The 27,325-nt window shown below is 48.5% G+C and overlaps 1 protein-coding gene across 2 annotated transcripts; it reads right to left on the reverse strand.

Moving 5' to 3' along the window:
- Positions 1-2,883: 2,883 nt before the first annotated feature.
- On the reverse strand, positions 2,884-27,171 carry Mrps5 (mitochondrial ribosomal protein S5). 2 transcript variants are annotated; one of them, XM_004633153.2, is made up of 12 exons: positions 26,973-27,170; positions 24,672-24,755; positions 22,243-22,380; positions 16,114-16,239; positions 15,055-15,288; positions 13,659-13,693; positions 12,082-12,172; positions 10,006-10,052; positions 9,263-9,320; positions 8,929-8,991; positions 6,293-6,429; positions 2,884-3,195 (listed from the first exon to the last, which is right to left on the reverse strand). In XM_004633153.2, exons 1-12 carry the CDS (start codon positions 27,028-27,030, stop codon positions 2,971-2,973), a joined length of 1,296 nt encoding a protein of 431 aa, XP_004633210.1. In that variant the 5' UTR covers positions 27,031-27,170; the 3' UTR covers positions 2,884-2,970. The 2 variants fall into 2 exon arrangements, with proteins under 2 accessions (XP_004633210.1, XP_023573168.1); XM_023717400.1 differs by lacking the exon at positions 22,243-22,380 and having other exon boundaries at positions 26,973-27,171.
- Between the last annotated feature and the right edge of the window lie 154 nt (positions 27,172-27,325).

Raw genomic sequence — 27,325 nt, forward strand, 5'->3', positions numbered from 1 at the left:
GATTTATGTTTCTTCTGAGATAGGGTCTTACTATGTAGCTCAAGCTGGCTTTGAACTCACTGTGTGGTCCAGGCTGGCCTCCAACTCACAGCAGTTCTCCTGCCTCAGCCTCCACTAACTCAATTACAAAGAAAAAGCACAGGGGCCTCTCCCCAGCCTGGCCGCAGTTACAGCTGCCAGCGCCATCGCTGAGCAGCGAAGACACGGAGTCACTTCTTCCTGGAGGGGCCTCTTAGGTCTCAGCAGCACCGTGCCTGTGGCAGGCCCACTCCTCATGCAAGCTGCAAGCCAGGAGTCCCCACTCTCCGCACCCACCCAGCCCACACAGAGCCAAAGCTTGTCAGCATGGAGGGCAGCAAGGGCTTGAAATGCCACACCTGCGCGATGGGGCACTCACTATTTGCTCTGAAGAAGGCAGACTGGGGCCAGCCTCACACCTGGGGCTGTGATGTGCTTGTCTGAAAGCACAATCATACCTGAAAAATGTCTGAGTCCCACCGCACCCCAAGAGAAGCAAATGTGACTCTTGGAAGCTAGCAGCCACATTTGGGAGGCTGAGGCAGGAGGAATGCAAGTCAGGGCCCAACCTGGCAGACTTGATGCAACCAGCGAGGGGTGGGTGGACAGGATTTGTATCACAACCTGGGAGCTTTGTGCAATGATTACCAGTTGGTGCTTCCAACCCCCAGAGATCCCATGCCTCACTCTTGAACAGGAGTGACCTGGTCGGGTCTGAGTGCAAAAGACAGGCTTCCCAGAAAGGAACTTCTACATTGCAGCGCTCCATAAAAGAGCAGGGACTGTCTGAGGCGCCCTCGCTGCTTCCTGGAGGTTGTAACTAACTTTTGAAGTTTTTTTTTTGTACTGGGGATCAAACTCGGGGCCTTGCACTTGCCAGGCAGGTGCTTATGCTGCTGAGCTATATCCCCAGCCTCAAGGTTTCAATGAAGTTTAAATAGTGATCTGCATACTAAGGTGTATTCTTCCGTAAGTCTTGATATGAAGCCACTGCCAGGCCATCGCCACAACCAGCACACTGAACGTACCTGTCTCTTTCCCTCTCTCCAGCCACCCCCTCAGGCCCATCTTGCTCCCTCCCACTCCCAGGTAACCACTGGCCCCACTTCCTGGCACGACAGATGAGCGGGTGGCCCTAGAACGCTGCGCGAATGCAGTCACATGGCAGGTCTCTGGGCAGGACGCTCTGGCTGCTTTCGCTCTCCATACAGATTTTAGGATTCATCTAGTCACGGCTGGCTCCTGCCTACTGCTGCTAACCAACTGGTACCACTACCACACGGCTCTGCCAACCAGGCCCGGCCTGTGGGAGGTCCCTGTATCCATCCACCTGCGGACAGGCTTCTGCGCACTTTCCAGGGTTTGCCCACTGTGAACGTTTACACACACATCTTGGGAAGGGCCCATGGCGGCTGATGAATTCCATGGCTCAGTGCGGAAGTCAGGTACCTGGAAACTCCAGGGGCCTCGCACTAGGGGCCCCTGCCCTCGGGGGAGTTCCGCCTCCAGGTTCCCAGCGTGAAAACCCACTAGGCTCACTGACAACCAGGACCCGGTGAAATCTGAAGCTTCCCTTGCCCCACACCTCACCTCCCTACATCACTCCAGCCCAGACCAGGGGGCGCCTTCCACGCAGTGCATCATGTGCAGCTCCCAGGCAAAAGATGCAGGAGACACAGAGCAGGCATCAGAAGCAGAGTTGCACGACGGGCGGGCAATGGGATTATGGAAACAGAGTACTTACAAGGTATAACCTAGTATCTCAGTTACTCTTCTCTCGCTGCTGGGACAAACACCCGACACCCAAAATGAGGGAAGAAAAGGTTTACTTAGCTCACAGTTACTGGAGGTTCCAGTCCACACCTGGCTGGCTCCAAGGCAGCGCACGGCAGTGGGCAACCTTTCATGGCAAAGAACAAAAGCACAGGGAGGCGGAGCAGCAACAATGGCTGCAGGGAGCAAGCCTGTCTCCCTGCAGGTGCATTCAGGATAATGGCCCCAGGCCAGGAGTGACACACTCATGATCCCAGTGGATCAGGAGTTAATCACAAACTCTAGAAGTCCGCCCCATGACTGCGTGGGCTTTGGGGGACACCAACCATAACACCTAAGAATACAATGACCTAAGTGAAGACTAAATTATTGCAATGAAAGACACACTGTCATTAAAAGACACACTCCACAAATTCTCCCCCTTACTTCCAAGTTACCCCACCACCTGTTCCACTGTCTGTAGGGGAAAGTCTTCTTTCCTCGGTGTCTTTAGTTGTGCTGTTGTGGCCGCCTCAGTGTCCCACATCAATTCAAAATGCTTGCCTTGCACGGCCATTCTGACTTGGGGCAAGAGTCAGAAGCCGCAGTGTGAGGCGGGTGAGCATGGTGGGTGAGGACGCACAAGAGCCACTGGACCAGATATGATGTGAGACTCGAGCAGTGTCCCCAAGGAAGATCAAGGGCCCACACAGAAGAGGGTCTCCAGAACTGCCTCAAGTGGCTAGGTGACAGGATGAGAACCCCTGAAGCAAGGGGGAGGAATCTGAGGGAAATTAAAGCAGTGTGTTTTACTGTAAGTTTTTAAGGGCCCGCCAAATAGCTCAGCGGATTAAAGTGTCTGCAAGCAGGCACAGGGTCTGGGGGTTTGATTCCTGGGCTCCCCATGCCGTCCCTGCCCTCAGGGCCTGCTGACACAGCAACTGAGACTGGGCATGGTGGCACGCCCCTGTAATCCCAGCTCTTGGGAGGTTGTAAACAGGCGGATCACTACAAGTCTGATCTAGCAGTGAGACCCTGAACACCCTGTAGACCCTTCCCTAAAATACACACACACACACACACACACACACACACACAATCAGAGCAAAGATTTTTTATTTGCAAATGAAGACATCCAGGTTGAACTTTCTTGTGGAAAAAGGCCACAGCCAGGGTGCGAAGGCAGCAGGCCCAGGAAGGTCAGGTGGCAGCCCGCTTCAGCCCTGCCCACACGGAGCGCTTCATGCCCTGCGCAGCCTTCACCTCCTCCCAGTCCAGTCTAACGTCTGGGACCTCCTCTTCTGGCTCCGGGTCCTTCCTCAAGGCCCCCTGGGGGGAGGCGACCACGATGGGCAGAGGGCCACATTCCTCCCGGAATTCCACGACATGCAGCCCCTTCTTGTCAGCCAACTGTTGATGGGTTTCCTGGCAAGAGATAAAGAAAAGCATTCAATGAAAAGTCATTAATTACATCCGTATCAGCTGGTTCTGGGCGATGTGTTTTGGGGATGAACCACGGTGATGGAATTATCTCAGCCCCACCTCCGCAGCCCCCACTTGGGTCAGGAATCCAAATTCCTTAATTATGTGCTTTGGTGCGCTCGGACCTCAAATCTCTTCAGACCCTGAGGTCTAAGTACCAATTTATAGGAAACACAAGGAAGATATTAAGGACAGAGATATGTAATCAGCACCAGAATGGGAAACACTATAGCACAAACAAGGCGATTTCCTTAAAAAAGGGGGGGGGGAGGAGTCTAGAAATATAGAGATGAGACAAAAACCTAATGTCCCAAAAGAGCAGGGAGCAACAGACAGAGCCCAAGGAGAGCTGCTGTCTCTCACTTGTAAACTGCGGAAAGCTGGGACTCAAGGCTGCAGATAACAGCTTCTCCTGCTGGCGCCCTGCTCTTTGATCCCTTGCTTGGGATGTCATCAGCTAGCATTTGTGTTAGGCAAATGGTGGAAGTCAGTAGAGATAGTGGTTTGTGTTCACTTAAGTAATTATGCACATTCCTTAGCCGGCCTTTAGCCCTCAGTAAACGTGGGATGCTTGAGGCTCTGGGCTCACACTGAGAGCTATGGATCTCGGTGAGACCTCGGCAGCTGCAGTCATCATCAGGTCTTCTCGTTGTTTCTTTTGGCACTGACTCATGACGTACAGGGGTTGGGGGCGCTGGGAAGACAGCTTGGCGGTCTAAGTGCCTGCCTGCCAAGCTCAAGAACCTGAGTTTGATACCCAGTAACGCATGTGGTGCCAGCCCTGGAATCCAGGGTGCACCATGCCAGCCCCAAAACCGGGCATGGTGGCGCATGCCTATAATCCCAGTGCTGGGGAGGCTGAGACAGGAGGATCACTATAGTCTGAATTGTGTAGCAAGACCCTGCATCAAACAAATGAGTAAAAAAAAAAAAAAAAAAAAAAAAGCCAAGTATGGGGTGTGGGTGGGGCTCAGCAGTAGAACACACGCCTAGTGTGTACAGGAAGGGAAAACCCACAGACTTCAAGGTGCAGCAAACACTTAGCACAGGCTGCCTTTTTTTGCAACCTAAATCAAACAAATTGCATAAAAATGTCTTAAAAATCTGAGAAATGGAGATATTTGCATGAGCACGCTGGGTACTTAAGGATATGAAGTCACTGCTATTTTTAGGAACATGAAGTGTTAATGGATGAAGTCAAATGATGTCTGAGATTTTGTTTAAATTTCCTGGAGCTGGGTGGGAGGCTGAGGAACAAGGCCGGCCAGGGCCGCACAGGGGTCTGCACACAGGCCATCAATTCAGGGGATGGCTTATTCACTGTGCCTTAAAATACCTGGTGTGTTCAAGCTCACGTGTCCAGACGTTACCACCACTGTGTATTCTAACCTTACCAATGTCCAAAATTAGATAAAAGTTAAACTGTTTTATGAATAAAAGGTGATAATTAAATGAGGGTCTTACAATGAAAAGTATGTCACTTACATTGGGGACACTTTTATTTTTGGGCGGCATCTTAAATAACTTTATAACCAGTGGCATTAGAGAGATGACACACAGTAACTACCCTAGAAGGCCCAAAGCACTAACAGAAAAGGAAAGGGTTCCCACGAGAGAACAAGGCTGCAGGAGTACAAACACGACCTAAAACCAACAGCTTAGTTACATCTAGCAATTAAACCTCCAACAGAAGCCTGAATTTAGGGACTGAGGAGACAGCTCAGTAGAATAAGTGCTTGCCTGGCAAGCGCAAGGGCCTGAGTTCAATCCCCGGTGCTGCCAAAAAAAAAAAAAGTCTGAATTTAGCAGTGCTTTAAGGATATTTTAACTAGTCCTGATACACACAAAAAATTTCCCCAAAAAATCTTGCATCCAAAGACAGCTTTATCTTGTAATTCACGTTCATATTTTGATCAGAGATTTGGGGCATGGGTAGGGCCCGGCAGTACAGCACTCACCTAGAGTGTACAGGAAGGGGAAAACCCAGAGACTTAAAAGGTGCAGCAAACACTTAGCACAGGCTAACATTATCCCCAGGTCATCTTCTTCAGAAACCATCCCTGCAGCTGGGCACCCTCAGCCTGGCTGTCTGGGCTGGGTCACCCCATCACCCTCCAAGGGCTGCCCCGCACCTGGGAGCCAGGCCAGGCCGAGCAAGGTGAGCTGGCCAGGGACCCAGGGGCCCAGCTTCAAGGAAGAACAGCGTGGCATCCTGGTGTTCCCAGCCCATGAACTCAGGTGTCAGCCTAAACCACCTACGCAGGGGACCTGAAAACTGAGCAGGGTTCTCTCGAGTGGGGATACTCTGGGGGCTTCCCTCATCCAAGGCTGATGGGAGTGGCTGACTTAGGAAATGAACTTGCCTTTAGTTTACAGTACATTTGAAGTTGCAGTCAAATACATACTCTCTTCATAATAAAATACAGATTATAATTACTGGCTTTAAAAAGTACTGAATTTTGAAATTTAAGAAAAACCCATGAGGTCCCATATGTCAACAGAGAATGGGTAAAAAAAAAATATGGTGTTTACACATGTGGCACAGTACTCAGTCACGAAGAGGGAAGACTTGGGTCACGGACGCAGCTTGAGACCATAATGCTAAGTGAAAGAGACAAGCTTACATACCACAAAATTTCTCTGATGTGAGAAGCCCAACTATAGAGAACTAAATAAAAACTATATAAGCTATAGAACCAAATAAAAAATAATAGGAAATGGGGAAATAGACCTTCTGTAAAAAGGGAGGGAACCAAGAAATGGAAGGAGGAGAAAAGGCAGGAAAGGGAGGGAAGGCGTGAGAAAACTTAAGACTGTTAGGCACGGGCGCCCACGCCTGGGACCAACGTGGTCATCACGCACTGACACGCGCACTAGCAAACCAACAACCTGAGCTACTTCTTCAAGGTCAGCGGTCACCCACTCCGGTGGTGCAGACTCAGCGCACACAGCCACAGGCGGCACAGAACGCCCAGGTGGCCCCAAGAGCATCTCTGGAGCCCCTGGACACTGCGGCCTGAACCAGACCAGAGCCCCTTACCTGGCGGGAGAGGCCCTGGAAGAGGCCGCGCGTGAGGTTGAGCATGTTGACCGACCCCGACACCTTGGCGTACATGTCCTTGATGCCAATGAGCCGGCAGATGGTGATGATGGCCCGGTGGCAGCGCAGGCCGTAACCTAGGGAGGAGGCAAGGCCGGGTGGGAAACTGCACTGTCACTCGCTCTGCCGACTTCCACACAGCTCCAGCGGGACCTGGGGGCCAGCACCTGAGCGTCCCCACTTCCCCTGGGGTGCCCTGAACACTCAGTGAGCTCCCAAGATGGCGCTGACTTCAGTAGGATGCAGTAGGGCCAAGCAGATTAGCACACATGTCTCTTAACATGGGGCCAACACCTGGGCTGCTCGGAGACTAGCAGGTGCCTGAAAATCCCTGGCACCCTCACCCATGCTATGGCTCAAGGGACATAGCCCTGCCATACTCCCTGAGTGCCTGCTGGCCCTCCCAGCCACCAGCCCTCCCAGCCACCAGCCAAGAACACTCCCTTCTTCCTGGCCTTCAAATCTTAGGGACCACTCCCCTCTGGCCACCTGCCCCACTTCTGTCCTCCTTTCCAGAAGAGCTTTAAACACTATTCATGATTAAGGCCCCTCATTTCCCACTGTTCCCTGAATTAAAACAACGGAAACAAAAGACTCCACAGCCTGCAAAGGCTTCCGGCCTGGGCGCTGCGCGATTGGCTAACCTCACGCGCATCCATGCCCTCCTCGCGCTGGCTCCTCCAGGAGGGGGCTCTGCTTGAGTTCTCTGCACCCCTAGGCCCTCCCCCCACCCCCGACCTTCCACTTCAGGACCCAACTGTCCCCCCTCAGAGGCTTCTCCCGCTCGTGGCCAGCCACCCCACAGCAGCACTCTGATCACAGCCTCCAAATGTTCCGGGACACCTCTTACCCAAAGTGTCCACTCAGTGCAATTCAGCCCCCTGAGGGCTGGGACAGTCAGTCTGCTACCCAGTCCCCAGAGCCTAGGTCTGGCCCGGGCAGAGCATGGGGGCCAGGAGGACAGCAGATCTGCCAGACACAACAACCGCCTACTTTAAGCTAAAGACCGCCCTAGAAATCGAGCACTACTGGCTCGCTGGCCTCTGACTGCTCACTTAGCTCCTGTGTGTCCCAAATACATGTGGATGGAGGCATGTAACATGTTCTCACCTAGAACAGTCCTGCTGCAGAGACCTGACCACAGGCTCCTCAGCTCTGCCAGACCATGCGTGAGCTGGGGACATCAGGGGGTGCTAAAGACAGGTTCCGATGGGTTCCTTGTCCTCGTGTGGAATCACGCACACGGGACTCGTGCAAACAGCACGCATCTACAGATCCGTACACGCACATCCGGAAGGCCATCACAGGGAGCATGAGGAGCTGAAGGCTCTTTGCTTTGTTTTGGTACTGGGAATCGAACTCAGCACCTTGCACTTGCCGGGCAGGCGCTGTGTCGCCGAGCTACATCCCCGGCCCTGAAGGCTGACCTAACTCTACCCGACTGCTGGGCAACCCGGGCAGGACCCTCCCTCCCATGCTGGCCAACAAAAACATGATGTAAATTAGAAACAGAAGCCATAGATGTCATTTGAGATTTTTTATAGTATATTTTAAAAAGACTTTTAAAAATAAAATTAATTTTAGCAATGTATTTTATGAAACCAAATGTCCAAACATTATCATTTTAAAATGTATTGCCTACAATAATACTGGTGAGTTAACTCAGGCTTTGTTCCGGACCACATCGCTGAGGCTGGCGGGCACTCGACTTAGCTCTCAAGAACTACTCGCGGGCAGTTAGCATGGGGAGCGGCAGAGCTCCAACCTCGATGCCTTGGTACTCCACTGGCACCGTTTACTAACAAACTAAATGGGCTCTGCCGGGCTTCTGAGTGACTTAGTACAGCTTTAAAGCAGAAGGGGCGTCCTAGCGCATTAGCACAACTGGCGCTGGCTTTGCCTTTTCTCTCCCGATTTACTTCCATGCCACAGCTCTAGCAGGTCTATCAGAAGCGCTGATATGAACCTTAAACGTTCTGCCTCTCTGACCCGAGCTTTCGTAGGTTTATATAACTTGAGGTACATGAAATCATGTCCTACTGTGGAGCCATCAGAGAAAGATGAATCTGAACGTTTAAGAACCCTACAGCTCTGCCTGCCTGCTCGTCCCCAACACAGGAAAGGCCACCCCTGCACCCCCAGGACTGCTGTCAGCAGAGACAGCGGGCTGTGCTGACACTTGAGAGGGCTGAGGGTGTGTGAGGGTGCTTACCAGGCACAGGCGTCGCGTTCCAACCCAGGGACCAAAGAGATCCCCAAAGAGAATACTCGGGGCTAAGTGCTGGGAACCAAGTGCTCTGTAAACACCGCAACTGCCGACGCATCCCACAGCGCCTGACTCCCGGCCCGCCTCTGCCTGCCTGCCGCTCTCTCCTCCTCCCCGGCTCTTCCTGCCTGCCTGGCCCAACTGCCACTCGCTTTCCCAGGAGCCTGGTCCTCCCGCAGCCTCCCTCGGGTCCACACTGCTGCTGCCACCCAGACAAGCTCCAGGAAAGGGGAGCAAAACAAGAGGGGAGGACAGGAATGCTGCCACTTCCTGCTGTATCTTCAACTAACACCCAGAGATTCTTAGTTACCTCTGGGTTGCTTCTTCATCTTGATGTGCGTCCTTTTAAATCTCAATGAAATGTCGTGGAATACTGGAGACCAAAAACATAAACACAACAAGGATTAGATCTGTGACCCTGAGGCCTCCTGAAATAAAATAAGAGTACCACGTGCCACCCTGGAAGTGACGTCACCACACTGCAGCCACGATGACCGCTGGGACCTCACTCCTGTCACAGACCTCCCCGAGAGCCCAAGTTTGCTTCCACCTTTCACACACTTATAAGAACACAGTAACAGAGACACAGATGCCCAGAGAAGGGCTGCCTCCCGCGCTCAGTTCCAGAAGCCAGCAGCACTCACTTGTGTGGTCTTCGTATCGCTCTATGTAATGCAAATAGTGAATGGCCTTGTTCTTTGCCTAAAGAAAGGAAGGCAAGCATGTTCTTAAATGTCTTCTTGGACATCAAAAATACTCCTTATAAAATATTTTATTATAAACAGTTCACCTATGCAAGCATTTCTGCACATAGTTCTAAAAGATAAGGACTTATAAAACACAGCCCCATAACACCATCACACCTAATGTAATGGTTCCTTGGCAGCTCTGAACATTCTGTCAGCATCCAACCTCCTACTTTTGTAAGCAATTGGGATGGCTTTTTATTTTTGGCAGTGTCGGGGACTGAAGCCAGGCCTTTCTCACATCCCCAACCCTTTTTATTTTTTATTTTGAGAGAGGGTCTTTTTCTTTCTCTTTTTTTGGGACAGGGTCTTTTTTTTTTTTTTTGGTGGAACCGGGGATTAGAACTCAGGCCCTTGCGCTTGCCAGGGAAGCGCTTATTCCACTGAGCCATCTCCCCTGCCTTTTGAGACAGGGTCTTGATAACTTGATAAGTTACTCAGGCTGGGCTTCAACTTCTAGCCCTCCTGCCTCAGTCTCCCATAGTGCCGAAATTCCAGGTGTGCACCACCGCCCAGCCTGCCATGGCTTTCATCAGTAAACTTTGATGGACTCATGAGGAAGTTCTGGGACAAATTACTACTTTTTTGTGGCACCCTCCTTATCTTTTACCCATGTTAACAAAGAAAAAAGCTGTACCTACTTTCCTGAACGCATCTATCCGTTCAGTGGCTTTCCCAATGGCAAAACCTTTAAAAGAAAAAACACAGTATGAAAGGGGAAGTAACTGTGGCGCACTCCCTGCCTTTGACATGCTCCTGGGTGGAGCTCCTACAGTTCCTCCTAGAACCGCGCTTTCGCTTTCATACCCACAGAAAACCTGCTGTCCAACCCACAAGGCTCCAGGTTTGCTAATTGGTTTTGAGGCATTCTAGAAATCCTACATTTAGGTGGATTTATAAAATCCAGGGTGAGATGAATCACACTGCTTTTCATAGAGCTCTAATACAATGAAATGCACTTAATTTAAAAAAATTAACTATGGGCTGGGGATGTAGCTTAGTGGCACAAGTGCCTGCCTGGCAAGTATAAAGTCCTGAGTTCAACTCCTGATACCAGGAAAAACAACAACAACAACAACAACAACAACAACAACAAAGAAACCTGTAAAAAATTAACTATGCTCTAAAATAACAAAGTTGGAGGGGGTGCTTTTTTTTTTTTTCTTTTTTGGTGGAACCGGGGATTGAACTCAGGCCCTTGCGCTTGCCAGGGAAGCGCTTATTCCACTGAGCCATCTCCCCGGCCCCATGAGGGGGCGCTTTTGGAAACAAGATTAAAACAACCAGACGTAACGGGGAAAAACACACTGTTATACAGCAAAACCATGATTTTAACTAACCCCAAATAAACTCAATGGCTCCTCAGTTTGTGGCTGTTGACCCCTTGGACACTCATGCTAACAGGTGTTTCATACAGCATACTGAAAAGCAGCATGCTCTGACGTCCCAGGTAAGGACGTGGTGCATAAAAGATAGAAATTAACGCAGCGTCTGGGAGGGAAACCTGGAAACGCTCATCACCATTTAACAGTGCTGGGCAGCACTTTCATTTCAAGAATTCTTCCCTATTGCCACACTTGCAAAAGTACAAAAAACAGTACAAGAAACTCACTGTTTATTTATTTTTTAATTTTTTGGTACGGGGGATTGAACTCTGGACCTAGCACTTGCCAGACAGGCACTTACGCCACTGAGCTATCTCCCAAACCCTTTTGTTTTTTAATAAATGGTAAAAATCTGGAAATAACATAAGTATTCAAAAATAGAGAAAAGATTACAGAAGTTATGTTAATCTGTGTAACGGAACACGGTGGAGCTGGTACGAAGCACGGAGGGGATCTGCTGATGTCAAAACGAGGTTTCTGCACATAACTCTAAGAAAGCATGTGCAGAACTTTGCTGCTGCAATGTGACCTCTAGGTTTTTGAAAAAAGATAAAAGGGTCAAAATGGGAATACAAAATTTCTGACAAGATATTTTTGAAGTGAGACAAAAGAACTATTAAGCATGGTTTCATTTTTTTAATTTTTGGGACAGTGTCTCGCTAAATCGTCCAGCCTGGGCTCAAACTTGCAGCTTCCTGCCTCAGCCTCCAGAGTGCTGGGATGAGCCGGCACCATCCAACCTCACACGCAGCTCTTCCAGCACCACGCCACCCACACGTGTGGCCTCGGCTTTGCGTCAGCATGAGTTAACTGGCAGATTTCCAAGTGTTCCCCTTCACCATGCATAAACACATTTCAAACACACATGTTCAAAGAATTTTTACAACAAAACGTAGAGAAGAAAATTTACATGTTTAGCAAACCTACCAATTGCAATAAACATCATTAACCTTTTCAGAGTATGGTGCTCAAATTTTTTAAAAAATTGGGATGACATTATGTATTGTTTTTTAGCATTACTGCATATTAACTTTCTGTAGCTCTTTAATGACTATACTCTACAGCTGTACTATTTTGGGAATGTTCCCCTTTAGGTTTCGGCTATTAATAGAACAGTGTCTTAGGCCTTTTAAAATATCTATAGTCCTCAAAGGAAAAAGTGGGAAGAACCATTCTTTCTTCTCTCTCTAAAATGTTTACAAACTACAAGGTCTGTGGGCTCCGATCAGTAAATAGTTTAATCCGCAGAAAAACTCAGGCCAGCAGCCGGGACCCAGGGCCCCCTGCAGGGCTCGGGCCACCACGGCCACCATGGCTAGCACCCTCACTCACCCGCCGCTCCTCTGCCATTCCCCACGGCGACCAGGACGCGGACCGACTTCTTTCTTCCCTCTTTTGCAGTCATATTGAACACATTTCTTACCTAAAAGACACAATGTGTCAGCAAGAAGAAGTTTCTGGAGCAGGGGTCTGGCAGGACCCGCCTGACCCCTCAGGCCACCACCTGACTGCATGGGCCAGAGCAACAAGCAAGAAGCACTGGAGCCAAACCTCCCTCTGGGCTGACTCCTTACTCCACAGGAACAGAATGGAACTAAGACTCTGTCTTCCTCTTTCACAGGGTTATAAAGATTCACCTGAGATAACTCCTAAAGGAATTAGAAGGGGCTAGGGAGATAGCTCAGCAGCGTAAGTGTCTGCCTGGCAAGCACAAGGTTATGACTCTGATCCCTAGTACTAAAAACAATCCAAAGAATTTGAAACTGTACAACTCAATATATCCTACTTAATGAATATGCCACAGGAAAGAAAAACATGGTAGGGCTGAGATAGCTCAGTGGCTTAAGCACCTGCTTGGCAAGCACAAGGTCCTGAGTTCTATCCCTGGTACCAAGAAAAAGAAAAAAGTGGTGGATCACACTTTGAAATACTTTATTGCTGATAGTAAATCCTATGCCAACCTAACCCATAAGATACTAAGATATCTTAGAAACGATGAAATACAGCACACAAAAATAACAGCACAGGCTTGGAGCTCTACAGTAAGGATTAGGTACAAATGAGAATAAAAAATTTAAAATACCTGCTTATTATGAACATAGGAAATAAGCATTTTTTCCAGCCCATATTAAAGGTCAGGAATTATGAATCTGTTAAATAAACTGCTTGTAAGGCAGCTGGCTCCCTAGCTCAGGGTGACCCCTTTCCTATAAAATGGAATTGAAGGAAAAGAGAGGTTGAGTCCATTGCTGTAGACACTCTTACAGGAAACCACAGCCATATTCAAGAGTTTTACAAAGGGAGTGACTTTTAAGACTAGAACCAATATACGCACTTGCAAACACTATTTTAAATTCCATGATGTAACACACTGAAAAAAGAATATATTCAGAGGCGCTATCACAACTCAATAAATGATTCTTCCGTATGATATTAAACATGGACTAAGCATGCAGTCCAGCTCAGAGGGACACTGACTATTTGAGAGAAAGCTCTGCAAAGCGCGACTACTGCCAACTGCCACCTGCTTTGGTTTCCAGGGACCATTTCCCCATCACAACTGGACATTCAGCTCGGCGCTGAGCTTCGCCTGGTCTCTGCTCCCTGAATGGAGAACTACACACATCTGGGTCATAGCCCAGGGACAGCCTGCTAGTGCCGCATTAGCTCACACCAGGAGGAAACTTATATTCTGCTATCAACCACAACACTCAAGGTGCCTGGACAACTCGCAGCCCGCCAGAAAGGGTGATAGTTAACTCAGCCAACATCAAGGAATGGAAATGAAGTTTATTTCCTTACCCAGATTGGCTCAAGGTCTGAGAAAACCTCCAGGTTGCTCCTCCTAGCCCTCCCCCACCCACCCGACCTGTCTAGGGCATAACCAGTACTGAATTTGGCATGCCTACCTCTAGTATCCTGGTATCAAAATCTTCGTATGTTTCTACAAGAAAAGAAACACACGTGCAGATAAATGCGTCTATCCCCTTCACGTACAAAGCAGTCTCAACACTGCTGTCCTAACGGACTTTCCAGGATCTCACATCTGTGCCACTCTCCAGGCTGTGCCCTATGCCCGTCACCAGCAGGGGCTGCTCTCACCCCAAGCTCACGTCCTGGTCACTCATGTCCCCGCCTGGGTCCTGCCTCCTCCAGCTCCTCCCGACCCTTGGCCACCACTGTGGCCTGCTCCCCATGAGCAGGATGCTTAAATCCACTGTGTCAACCAAGTGCCCTCAACTGCCGCCTCCTTCGCTCTCCTCACGACTCTCTCGGCCGGCCGGAATCAATGTGGCACAGGGCACAGCTGCCTGCTGTGTGCACACAGCCATGGCAACACTTGTGCTCGCCGGTCCCCATGGCCGCCAGCCTGTGAAGTTCTTTAGTTTCTCTCTGCTCACAACAGCAAGCATTTCAAATGTTCTCTATGGTCCTTTCTTATTTTAAAAAACTTCCTACTTCAGGACATTTCAACTCTACAAGACTAAGACACCAAAATAAAGCTTATGCTTACATGAGTCTGCTTCAACTCATGACCAATCACCATTCCTCTAAAAACACAACTCCTGCTCCCTGGGATAATCCCGAGCTGTCACCTCAGCATCAAGGGGTCTGCCGGACGTACAGCCGGCCCCTGCCAGCCACATGGGCTCCCCGACACCTAACCTGTCTCTGCTCCTGCCAACCCTGCGACCCAGGCTGGTCCCAGGCTCTGAGCGCCTGAGCCCGCCTGCCTCGACCGCTCGGTCTCAGCCTCTCCCTGCTGCCTTCAGCCACACTTCCAGGGAGCCCGGCCAGACTCCTGCCAACTTCCTCAGGCCCCTCTTTGGCCAGCACAGGATTTTCAGGTGAATTTTACCAGTCTGTGCGCTGGGAGCCAGGGGAGAGACTCCGTTTTCTAATCTGGCCCAAGTATTACTGATTGTTGTTTCCTGTGTTTAAAAGCCTAACAGCAACTCTCTGGCTTGTTGGCTGCTGTTACTGAGACTGCACTCATGGGCCACATGGTTCCCCATGTCCCACTGGGGCCACCATGTCTGGGAAACCCAGCACCCACGCGCATACCCATGACGCCCATCACCACATTTAAGGCTCTGAGCAGCCACGAGACAAAGGCCCGCGCAGTCCTGGGCCTTGCCACCTGTGGAACACGGCTGGGACGGGATGCGCTGTTACTGGAGACGCTCAGATCCCTCTCTGTGAGGGGCAATCCAGGCAGGTAAGTACAAAAACTGTTTCAAAACACATTCCAGAATGCCAACTCCCCCCTCGGGCGCACGGCAGGCAAACCCAGGCTCCTGCTACCTCCGTTGGGGCCGGGGTCGGGAGGCCCGAGGCTCATGCCACCCCACGTGTTGCCGCTCCAGCCGCGCTCCCGCTTCACTTTAATCTTCCTCTTCCGGTCCCACTCTTCCCGCTGCTGGAACAGGTCGGCCTCCACCTTCTCCTGCTCCTCCTTGCTTCTCTGGGCGATGGCCTGCACTACTCCATTTTTCGTAAGCGGGGCATTCAAGCCAGGCCACAGGAAACCCGAATGTCCTGAAGGTTTACAAATAGAAATAAGAATTTTATAAAACCATTTATTGGCAACCTACGCAGGTCCCCTCTGTCCCTCTCTTGGATAGACACTTTCTCTCCCCTAATAAATAAATTCTGCTCTTAACCTCCAAGAAAAAGAAAAAAGTATTTATTATTTAAGTGTTAAAATGTCAGGCAATAGCTGGGCATGGTGATGCACACCTGCAATCCCAGCACTCAGGAGGCTGAGGCAAGAGGATCTTTGCAAAGAGATCAACCTGGGCTACAAAGTGAGCTCAAGGCCATCCTGAACTGCATAGCAAGACCCTGTCTCAACAAGAAAACTCAAAAAACAAAGGCCAGCGATGTGTGCATGGGTAACGACACTGTGGGGGAGCTCAAGCTGCTTGGACCACTCGGCAGTCGCTTAGCACTTTGCAAGTGGAGATCAACTACGAGCTGGTAATTCCACCTTCCAGTGTCACGTCCTAGGGAAACCCTCATGTACAGGTTCAAGGGACGCAGGCTGGAGCAGAATGCCCCTAAAACATTATGCAGAAAGGCAACCCCTGTGGCGCGTGGCCGTGCGTGGCTGTAATCCTAGCACTTGGCAGGCTGAGTTCCCGGCCAGCCTGGGCTCCACAGTGAGTTCAAGTCCAGCCTAAACTACATGGCAAGCCTAACTAATGTCTCCAAAAAGCCAACCAACCAACTGATCAATCAGTGAAACCAACCACAGATCATACTGCATTTCATGAGAAATATTCTGATGCTTCTAGTTTAAAATACCCATAAATTCCAAAGGAAAACACTTTAAAAGCACTTTCACCATTTTTGTAAATTTACCTTCACCAATAATCTGACCCCTGTTCAAATCCTTTCTTCTCTTTTTCTTAGATCTTTTGCCTCTTCCTTTTCTTGCTCCAGCACCAGTCTCTGCTAATGCCCCTTTCCACAGTTCTTCAGCTGTCACTGTAACAACACAGGTCTTATTTTAAAATGCTAATAAGCAATGATGTACAGTCTCCTATTGAATAAAAAGGCCATTGGGGACCAGCTTTGCTGTATCACAGTGATAAAGAAAATAGAGCAAATTATTATTATTATTTTTTTTTTTTTTGCAAAATCATTCTTGACCCATCACATGGTTTCCCAGAAAGCCCAAGGCGAGCCAATCTTACTGCTTTTTTCCACAAAATCCTAGTTACTTACCAGTGGTTGCTTCCTTGTTTTTCTTCCTGTCCTCTTGCCTACTTAACCACCACTGAGCTAATCAATAAGTGTCCTTCCTAAATATAGGCTTCCTGCTCAGGCAAGAATCAACTGCTCAGCTGGGCGCGGTGGAACACACCTGTAATCTCAGCACTTGGGAGGCTGAGGCAAGAGGGTCCCTGCTAGTTCAAGGCCAGCCTGGGCTACAAAGTGAATTCAAGGCCAGCTTGAACTTCATAGTTAAACTTGGTTTCAAAAACATAAAAAAAGCACTTCAATGGAAACCCATCAATCTGAAGAACTGAAATTGTGCTCTACTCTTATGTCAAGGCCCTAAGTGTCTCTGGCCTGGAACCAAGACACTCAGATTCACCTTTCACTCTAGTCTAGCCGAAACCCACGACAGGAGGAGCACTTAAAGATACCTGACAACTAACCCTCGAGTGCACACGTGTGTGAGTCATGTGTGTATAGGCTGTGGCACGCTCACTTATTGCTATTTGTGAATTCATAGGACCCCAGATTTCATTTCCATCATATGCTTGTCAATATTTTCCCCGTGTATGTATAGAACACTTAAATTCTTCACTTCTGATCATTACTGGATTTTATTAGTACAATAACATTATTTATTGGATTTAAGTTCTGCCTTTCCAAGGATTCCAGCCTTCCACAGCATCGCCATCTACTGTATGACCAGCTTTTATTACCAACTTACTTATTAAAGAATCAGGGCTGAGTGCAGAGGTGCACGTCTGCACTCCCAGCTGCTCAGGAGGCTGTGACAGGAGGATCGCCAGTTAGGCGCCAGCATGGACAATTTGGAAGACCTTGTCTCAAAATAAAAAGGGCTGAGAGGGATCTTAGCAGTACAGCACCCCTGAGTTGGAACTCCCAGGGGTGTAAAAAAAATAAAACTGCAAAATACAAAAAATCTAGCTACATAAATGCTATCCTCATCAAAATTCTAAGACAGACAGAGGGATAGAGAGATCATATCTAGAAGACAACGAGGACCTTTGTTCAACTTTAAAACAAGTTCTACCTGCTCCCTACCTGAAGGACCTGGCCTTGATAGTCCAGGTAGGTAACATGGAGAACGAAAGCACTCTGGACTTACACTATTTTATAATGCATCATATCTATACAGGATCCTATTTTCACATGTAATACAGCTAATCTTCCGGAAGAAGTTGGAGAGTGTGAGATTTCGCGCCACAGGTTGCTTTGCGTAGCCCAGATGCTCAGGCTGTGATTCAACAAAAGATAAAGCTCAAACTTTAGACCAACACAGATTCACAGCACAGGACCACAGGTTCAAAATAAAGTGCCAGCCTCAAACTAAACTCTTACTAAAGAACTGATGCCCCCTCACACGGTAAAAATGATGGCACTGATAAGCCAGGGGTTGTGGTGCACGTCTGAAATCTCAGCACCCACAGGGCTGAGGCAGGTGATTTCAAGTTCAAGGCCAGCCTGGGTTACATGGGAGTTCAAGGCCAGGCTGGATTACCAACAAGATAAGTAAATAAAAGTACCAATGAATGCTATTAAAAACGAAAGTTTACTAAGAGGTCCATTGACTATAATTCAACTTTACTACAAGTAGTAAATCATGGGGCCAGCAAGATAACTCAGGGACTAAGCACCTGCTTAGGCAAACACAGGGACCACAGTTCGATCCCTGGAACCACATGCCACGCCAGCCCCACCCCCAGGATGGGCTGAGCCAGCCAGAGCCCTGGTATAGTGGTGCACACCTGTAATCCCAGCACTTGGGAGGCTGAAAACAGGAGGATCACTATGAGTCCAAGCTGCATAGTGAGGCCCTGTAACAACCAAATACATTTTTAAAAATAGTAAATCCTTTAATGTACTCTCTAAGGGTTGCAGAGATAGCTTGGTGGTCTAAGCACCTGCCTGGCAAGCACGAGGACCGGGGTGCAATCCCCAGGACCGCATGCCGCATGCTGTGCTGGCCCTGTGCTGAGCTGACCACTAAAACCTGGTGTGGTGGCGCACACCTATAACCCCGGCACTGGGGAGGCTGAGATAGGAGACCGAGCTACGCAGCGAGACCCTGTACCAAATAAATAAATAAATACTCTAAAAAAAGGGGGAAGTGTTTATTTTAAAAAATGAGCTCCTGTCTTTGGAGATATACATTAACATATTAAGTATAGAGTACTACGGCATGTGGGATTCACTTCAAAATAACTGGGGTTGGGGAAGTGGCAAATGTCAATGGAATGAAACTACCCCTGAGCTGGCAGTGGCTGGAGCTGGGTGACGAACACACAGGGCTTCATTAGGCCGTGCCCTGCTCTTGCGCTTATGCTGGCAATATCCTGTAATAAAAGGGGTTAAATTACACAGAGAATTACACCCTGTCTGTAAAATTTGTGAGATAAGCCAGCCACAAAAAGCCAACTACTACATGAGATATGGAAAGCAGTCAGCTTCACAGAAGCAGAAAGACGGCTCCTGGGGATGGAAGAAGAGGGACGGGGACTGCATCCAGGTCACAGAGCTCGAGGCCCACACTATGAAAACACCTGGAGGTCAGTTACGCAGCCGTGGGCGCTCCCTGGACTGAGCTGTGCACTTAGTGGGCAAGCAAAATACATGTTGTATGTATGTTATTACAGCTAAAAATAAAAATAAAATTTAAAAGAGTTTAAAAGGATTTTTTTGTTTTGGTACCAGGAATCAAACTCAAGACCTTGCACTTGCCAGGCAGGCACTGTCATGCTGAGCTATATACCTGGCCCAGGATTCAACTTTAAGAGGATCTGGACAATAACACAAAATAGGAAGACTAAATTGAGATAAGTTTTTTTTTTAGATAAGTTTCTTAAAAAAAATGTAAGAGAAAAATAAAATTCTAACCACATTTGCAAAAGACAGCAAATCATACATGTTATTTTTTGAATACACTAAGTTTTTTTGGTATTTTTTAATTATAAAAATTATTTTTAAAAATATGAAAAGGTGGGGCTGGTGAGATGGCTTAGTGGTCTAAAGCACCTACTTAGAACAAGCTAAGCTAAGCTAAGCTAAGCAAAGCACAGGGACTGTGGTTCAATCCCCCAGCACCACATGCCAGCCAGCCCCGCCCCCTGGTGGGCTGAGCTGGCCACACACACTAAATAAATAAATAAATAAACCAAAAAATAAAAATAAAAAAAAAAAAATATGAAAAGGTAATATGAAAATAAATACCTCATTGTTAGATCAGAAATCTTTCTTTACATGTGAGTGCATATTTGACTGCATTACTTATTTGCTTTAAACACAATTAAAATTACATTATGCATAATTTTGTTTGTCTCTTAGAATGTAAGCTTTTTCCTAATTCTGAACATTAAATATTAATCAGAACATGATTTTTTAATGGCTACAAGTTAGTTAAAGTAAGTCCAAGTTGAACTAAATAATTTTACTTTTTCTTTGTTACCAGGAATCGAACTTAGGACCTTGCAAAGCAGACACTGTGCCACTGAGCTAAATCTCAGGCCGCAGATTTACTATTATTTCAACTCTTTCTGTCATTTCCTAGAGGAACAATCAGATTAACACATACGTCTGCTAACTATCTTAACCATATAAAATAGCATGTGCATTTTATGTGTACCAGACTCCACCGCAGCAGTCGACTCGATGCACTGCACTGAGTTCTTCCCCCCTCTGCAGAGTAGGAGACGGAGCCCGAGGCTCACGCGCGCTCGGCAGATGCCCTCCCGCTAGCCAACCCCAGCACCTGAGTCCTCTCTTAATCATGCCAGGACGCACTGCTTACTAATTTGAATCAAAGGAATTTCAGTGGTAGGCTCTCTTTCTGGCATGACACAGGCTTAGCAAGGAAATGAACGTGTACTGAAGAATTGTGGCTTTTTAAAATATTTCTTAGAGATTTAGCAAAGTAAAGACTACTTCCTATAGAAACAGCAAAACTCGCTAGCTTTAACTGAGCCTGCCCTCTGGAGTCAATCCGAGTCCGGCCTGGGAGTAAGAACTCCTAAGGTCAGAGTCACAGAACAGGGGCCCAAAGACAGACAGGCAGAGCCGGGACAACAGCTCAGGTTCGGGCTCAATGACAGCAAGGGGCACCCCACGAGGAGAGAGACGGAAAAGGCTTTTTTTAGAATGAGAGAAGGCAACTAAAAATAAAAATTCACAAGCCTGTGATTCTTTTGTTTTTTGGAATTTGGAAAGCCTTTTATTACCAAGTTCAGGGCCCCAGATCGGCTCTCAGACAGGAGAGGACTAAAAGGCCAAATGAATAAATCTTTTTTTTTTTTTTTTTTTTTTTTTGGCAGAACCAGGGATTGAACTCAGGCCCTTGCACCTGCCAGGGAAGTGCTTATTCCACTGAGCCATCTCCCCGGCCCTAAGCCTGTGATTCTGACGTACTCTTCCAAAGCACAAGGAGAACTCATTAAGGAGCAGCGCCGTGGGCACTGAGGGAAGAGACTAAGAGCCCCCGCTCCACCCACAGCTCCGTTCTCCTCAGAGCGTTCTCCATGGCACCTCAGGGCCAGGCATCCCCAGCTACGAGGCCTGTGACTGTATCACTCCTGCTCTTGCCTCCCTGCTGCACAGGCAGCCGCCAGTCTCAAGCGGGCCGTACACAGTGAGATGCCCTGAGGTCGCAGCGCTGCCCGGGAAGTCCGCAGCAGGCACAGCGCATGGGGCGTGAGGGGAAGCAAGCCAGCGATGCCTCAGCTGCAACACAGGTGCCTGGTTTTATATTTTCTAGGGTGTTTTAACTCTTTATTTTAATGTACTACAAGTAGATATTAATAAAAAAATAACAGTCCTACTTCTATGAAAAATAAAATGAAATTTCACAACAAAATGGAAAATAACAAAGGTTTATATGCTATGTATCATGACCCTAAAAGGGCCAGAGTGTCACTCAGAGCATAAGTCACAAATATGAACAAGATTCTCTTGGCCAAGCAAGGGATACACACTATAATCTCAACACTTGGAGGCAGAGGCAGGAGGATCACCACAAGTTCAAGGCCAGCCTGGGCTACACAGCAAGACCCTGTCTCAAAAACAAAACACAACACAACACAATCCTCTCTTACAAAGAAGAAATCAAAGGACAAAATTTTCTCTTAAAGAAACTAATAGTATACACAGGAAACATGGAGAATCTCAGGAAACTCCCCAATTTATCTATTCTGTTGTTTCAAAAACATTCTAATATAATGCTAATTTTTTTCATTTATTTTTCTGTTTTTACTGAAGACTATAGCAAGGTTATAATGAATTACCTTCATTATCCTACTTCTTTTAAATCTGCCTAAGTGGAACTCAAACTCTATTTACTGCTTGACAAGCTAAATTTAGACCTGATTAGACTTTCAAATAAAATCACAAATAGGAACAGCGTGAGTACAGTAACATCCTAAAATTAACTTTCCTAGTTCACTGTTCCTGCTCCTGAGCAAAGGCACAACTAAAACAGAGTGTTCTCTGCGTGGCTCTAAGTCACCAGGACGTCTGGGCCAAGATTCGATACCCCGGAGGCCTCAGGTGTCCCAAGTGAGGGGAATGAAGTAAACTGGCACCCTGCAAAGCACAAGTGTAAGTATAGCTCACGCTAGGAGGACAGTGAGGAACACTTTAATAGTACAACACAAACTAGCAAGTAAAATGGTAACTCATTTAAGAAACAGGAAAAATTAAGATACAAAAACACCTCTGTTCTCCTGTCGCAAGGAGGGAGATGTCTGTGGCCATTCTACGTACATTTAGTGAAGAAACTATAGGGTCGAAGCTGCTGGCCCAACAGGGTGCTGGGGGAAGAAACGCAGCACTGTGTCTGCAGCAGGCGGCTCAAGCTGGTGAAATGACCATCGTCCCTGGGGCCCCATGGTGACAAAGTTCCTGCAGGCAGGTGGAAGAAAACTTTGAGTTAGGTACTCCATGGCTGTGGCGAAACATCAAGTTGTTGCTACTATAAAAATTAGTCACTAAGCTCATGACCTCTTAAGAAACATTTTGAGGACAGTCTGTCTTAACACACACACACACACACACAAACCACATGGCTGTTTTGATTTAGAACTAGGAACTTAAATGTCCATGCTAGTCAGAGAAGCTGTAGTTCTCTCATGCAATGAATGTAGCTATCTAAAGAAGCAAATCCAGCCCGGTAAGGTGACATACACCGGCACACCCAGCACTCAGGGAGGCTGAGGCAAGAGGATCCTGTTTCAGCCCAGCCTGGGGAACTTAGTGAGATCCAGTCTCAAAAAAAAAAAATAAAAATAAAATGGGTAGAGATGAGGCTCAGTGCAAAGATCCTAGGTTCAATTCTCAGCACAGCCAACAAAAGTTAAACCCACAGACGACGTTAGTGCCTTTTCCATCCTGACAAAGCATTTATCACGTACTGAAGCTGGCTGGAACCCTTGCATTCTGATGCGTGATAATAAAACTAGGACAACTTGCCTTTTCTTCCTTCACAAGTTCAGGAAGAAAGAATGGGGTAAGGGGCAGGGACAGGGAGGGAGCCAGGCTCTGTCTACACCAGGGTTTCTGTGTTGCTTGATGCAAACCAAGCTCCTCCACGGTCTACAAGGGGCAAGCGACGCCCTCTGCTGTATGCAGCTGGCAATGCACGGACTTGGACGACTGCAAACGAAGCTGGTTATACAACCGAGATGCCAGCGCCCAGGGCAGCCCACCCCTTATGTTTACAAAAGCAGGAAGGCAAAATGTGGGAATACGCTTTATAGACTAACTACAGAAGTACAGTGTAGGCAAGAAACTGTGGTACCAATGGTTCCCCTGGAGAAGGAAACAGCTGCAGGGCATGGTGGCACGCCCTGTAATCCCAGAAGCTAGGGAGCAGGGACAGGACGACGGCACGAATTCAAGCCAAGCCTGAACTACAATAGTGAGACCCTGTCTCAAAAAGAAAACAACCAAAGAAAACAGGTGCCTTTAAGGTTGGATACGAAGGAAGTGCTTTCTCTACTTCTTGGGATTTCTTTCAACCATGTACATGTATCGTTTTTTGTTTGTTTTTTTCATGTAGTTAGTATAGAATCTACAGGGTCTCACAACATGGATTGGACTTGTAGTGATCCTCCTGTTTTCAGCCTCCTAAACCCTGGGATTACAGGCCTGTACCACCATGCCCAGTCATCTCAGCACGCTCCAGGGGCGAAGCCAGCCGGCAAGCTGGGGATCAAACCCTGGCCACTGGGCTCTGCCCAAGCAGGCCCTTTAGTCTGCTGACTATCAGGCTGGCCCTCATGTATCATTTTCTACAATGTTTTAAGACAGCCACATCCCATCAAGCCCACAGGAGGTGGTGGCAGGTGAGGAAGAGGAGCCGGGGATGGGAGGAAACAGGACTGATGCTGACAAAACAGCGCACACACTTCTGAGCCCTGCAGCCCTGGAGAAGCCTGGTGCTGCGCTGAGAGAATGCATGGGGGGGCGCGGGGGGGCGGGGGGGGGCAGAAAACCAAAGTGAGACCATGACAGCTGCTTCCCACCAGACATCAGAAAGATCTTATGCTGAATAACAAAGAATATGGTTAAGGAGAGGCATGATATTCAGTGGCTGCAGCAAGCTACGGAGATAGCACTGCATCCAGACTCTGAAAACTTCCTTCAATCAGTGGGGACCATTTAATCAACCTCTACACTTCAGACGGGTTAGCTGATGGGCCTGGAAGCCTGGACCACTCAGGCCCCAGCCCTGCCAACACCGGCTGAGTGAGCCTGACCAAGACTCACTCTATCAGCTATGAAGCGGGGCAGGTGGCCTTCTTACCAAAGCCGGGGTGAGGACGGGCCAAGACAAGGGTTTATGCCTACTCCACAGGAACTACTCAATATGTGGCATCCACTGTTTTCAAAGCTTTGAACTATGACAGTGGCAATCATAAAAAATTTGAAAACTATGTGACTCTGAAATTCCATTATAAAGAATGTGCTTCATTCATTTACATTTTAAAAGCTACAGAAGTGCAGGTGGGGGTGCAGGTCTGCAATGCCAACACTAGGGAGGCTGAGGCAGGAGGATCACTAGGAGCGCAAGGCCAGCATGAACTACCCAGCCAGTCTGTCCCCCTCCCCCAAGAAATTGCAGAAGCAACTCTAACATTAAACCTTATGAGAAAATCATAAGATTTAATATTAGAAAAATCAATGAATCTTACCACTGCTGAGAGTCCCAGTCTTCGATGACAAAGCAGAAGCTGCTGGAAAGGCGCTGTGGGCAAGCTGCCTGGACCAGAAATGACCTATAAATTAGAAATGCCCAAATAAATTAATAAAGAAGTATCTCTACATGAATCTAAACAACTTAAATAGCCACCCCAGATTACTAATATTTACAGAATAAAGGAAGTAGGATAAGTGGCTGAGTGATTTCTGGGCTCCACGACCCTTTTCAAGTGACATAACACACCACCTGCTCCCTTCCCCAACATCCAACTAGATCTGTGCTTTAAAGTCGCCTCAAAAATCATCTACCCATGGGCTGGGGGTGTAGTTCAGTAGAATAAGTGCTTGCCTGGCAAGCACAAGGCCTTGAGTTCAATCCTCAGTTCTGAAAAAAAAAAAACAAAACAACATCATCCACCTGGCCTGGCGAGGTGGCACTCTTCTATAATCCCAGCACCCGGGAGGCTGAGGCAGTAGGATCCCTGCAAGTTCAAGGACAGTCTGAGCTACACAGTGAGCTTAAGCCAACAGGAACTACACAGTAAGACCCTGTCTCAGAAAACAAAACTCAGACCACCATCAGCCACATGCTCCACTCTGGCCTCGCTGCCTGACTCCATTCAGACCTCCCCATTGCTCAGCCACAGGGTAATACAGTGCAACCTAAGTCACTGCCTTTCTAAAATGACAGGTACAGTCACTTTGTGGCCCCAACCGCTCCTTGGACCCTTGCTGCCTGAAATGCAAAGCAGAAAACCACCAGCTGGCCAGCAGTGCTGCCCTTCTGCCCTCCTCTCTGCTGTCCACCTGACAGGTGCAGCGTCCCATTCTGCTCCGGGACACTTCTATGTCCCCCCAGGTCCTCCTGCCCTGTGAACACCTCAGCTCCTGGTGAAGCCTCCCCAGCCCCAGAGCCCTGCAGACCTGACCATTCGGATCCCTGCACCCTTTCCCCAGGTGTGGTGCTCCTGAACTCATCCATGCCTGTGGCACAGGCGAACAACACATCCCAATTCTTTTTTTTTTTTTTTTTGCGAACTGGGGATTGAACTCAGACCCTTGCAATTGCCAGGGAAGCACTTATTCCACTGAGCCATCTCCCTGACCCCACACCCCAATTCTTAACCCCCTCCCATCTCTTGGTCTCCCTCCCATGTGACAGCCACCTCCTGTTTCCTATCACCTACACCTCTTCCTTTGCTCTTTAATTTACTCACACTTTAGGTTTCTCAGAGAAGAGAAATGATGCAACATCTAAGCATGTGTCTGATTTATGCCATCTAACACTATGACCTCAAGGCACATCCTTTGCCCAGTAAATTACTCAAGTTTAGCCTTCCTTATAGCACATACTACTCCACTGTGTATAAATAGCTTTTTTTTTTTTTTTTTTTTAAAGTACTAGGAATCAATACTTTGGAGTCAGGTGCTGTGGATGTGAAAGTTCATTCCTTAGCCTGAACTTAACCCCTACATCTGCTAAAAGGAGAATAATGGTAATAATATTAATAGAATCTATCTCATACGACACTGGAAGGAAAGCAAGGCCACAGCCATGTGAAAGGAGAATGGCGAAAGGTGACAGACGGTCACAGCATGGACAAAGGCAAGGAAAGTTCTGGGCAATTTTCCACCAAATGACTGCAGGTCAAGTTCTACAGCAAAATGAATTTTTTTGTTTGTTTTTGTTCTTTTTTTAAAAAAAAAACCTCACTTTATCCGTTTTTAAGAAGCTCTGGATTTTGAAACTACAAATGCTGGACTGTAGCCTTGCAATAAAATAGAGCAAACAGCAGGCAAAGCCGATCCCTAAGCGGCTCCCGGAGGTAGCCGTGCAGAACAGCAGATCGCCCTTCCCGGAGCTCTCCGGCAACCATCGAGGGGTGGGGAGGGGACCCGCCAAGGTGCTTTCTGACATTCCAATCCGTCGTCTCTGTCTCAAGGGCACCGGTCACCCCGGCATCTAAAACAACTAAGACTCCTACGATTTTCCCAGCGAATTCGGCCGGCGGCCCTCAGCCCCGAGCCCAGGATCGGCCTCATCCCGCTCCTCTTCGCGCAGGTTGCAGTTTCGTGAGCTGAAAATAACCTTGGTCAGCAGCGTCCCGTTCAAGCTCAGCACCTCACTTTCCAGGGCCCAGAGAGGGACAGAACGCGTGCAAAGTCACACAGCGAGCGCAGGAAAGCGGCGCGAAGGACCAGAGGCCGCAGCCTCGCTCCTCGTGGGTTGCCCCACACGCCCGAGAAGAGGCCCGCGCTCCTGCGCGCTCAGAGTCCCCAACTCCCGCACTCACCCGCGGGGACTCCGCGCAGGGAGGGCAGACACCTCGCGGCCCGCACTGCAGCCGCCATGCTGGCGCCCGAGCGGCACCCCGCCTCCCTTGAGGGCTGCCCTCCCTACCGCCTGCCGCTACGGCTCCGCTTCAGACTCTGGACTCAATCAGCAATGAATGCCGAAGGCTCCAAACCCAAGCCCCAGCTCAGGAGCTCAGGCGAAGCGAAAAATTGTCGGCTACAAAGCTAAGCTAAATCAGGCGCTGCCATAGACAGCCCTGCGGGGTCTTTGCTCTAGGACCTGGAGGCGGGGCTTGAGCTGGGTGTGGGCGTGGCCAGCGCCTGCTATTTTCCCACGGGTTGGCTGTGGGCT

This window comes from Octodon degus, unplaced genomic scaffold, assembly GCF_000260255.1.
Source record: "Octodon degus isolate 3935 unplaced genomic scaffold, OctDeg1.0 scaffold00052, whole genome shotgun sequence".
NCBI lineage: Eukaryota > Metazoa > Chordata > Mammalia > Rodentia > Octodontidae > Octodon > Octodon degus.

Coding starts and splice junctions, on each gene's coding strand:
- Mrps5 (XM_004633153.2), bottom strand. CDS start 27,030: ATGGCGGCTGCAGTGCGGGCCGCGAGGTGTCTGCCCTCCCTGCGCGGA. Junction 24,756..26,972: donor CCTGCGCGGAGTCCCCGCGG/GTGAGTGCGGGA, acceptor TCTAATTTATAG/GTCATTTCTGGTCCAGGCAG. Junction 3,196..6,292: donor TCCAGGGCCTCTCCCGCCAG/GTAAGGGGCTCT, acceptor ATCTCTTGCCAG/GAAACCCATCAACAGTTGGC.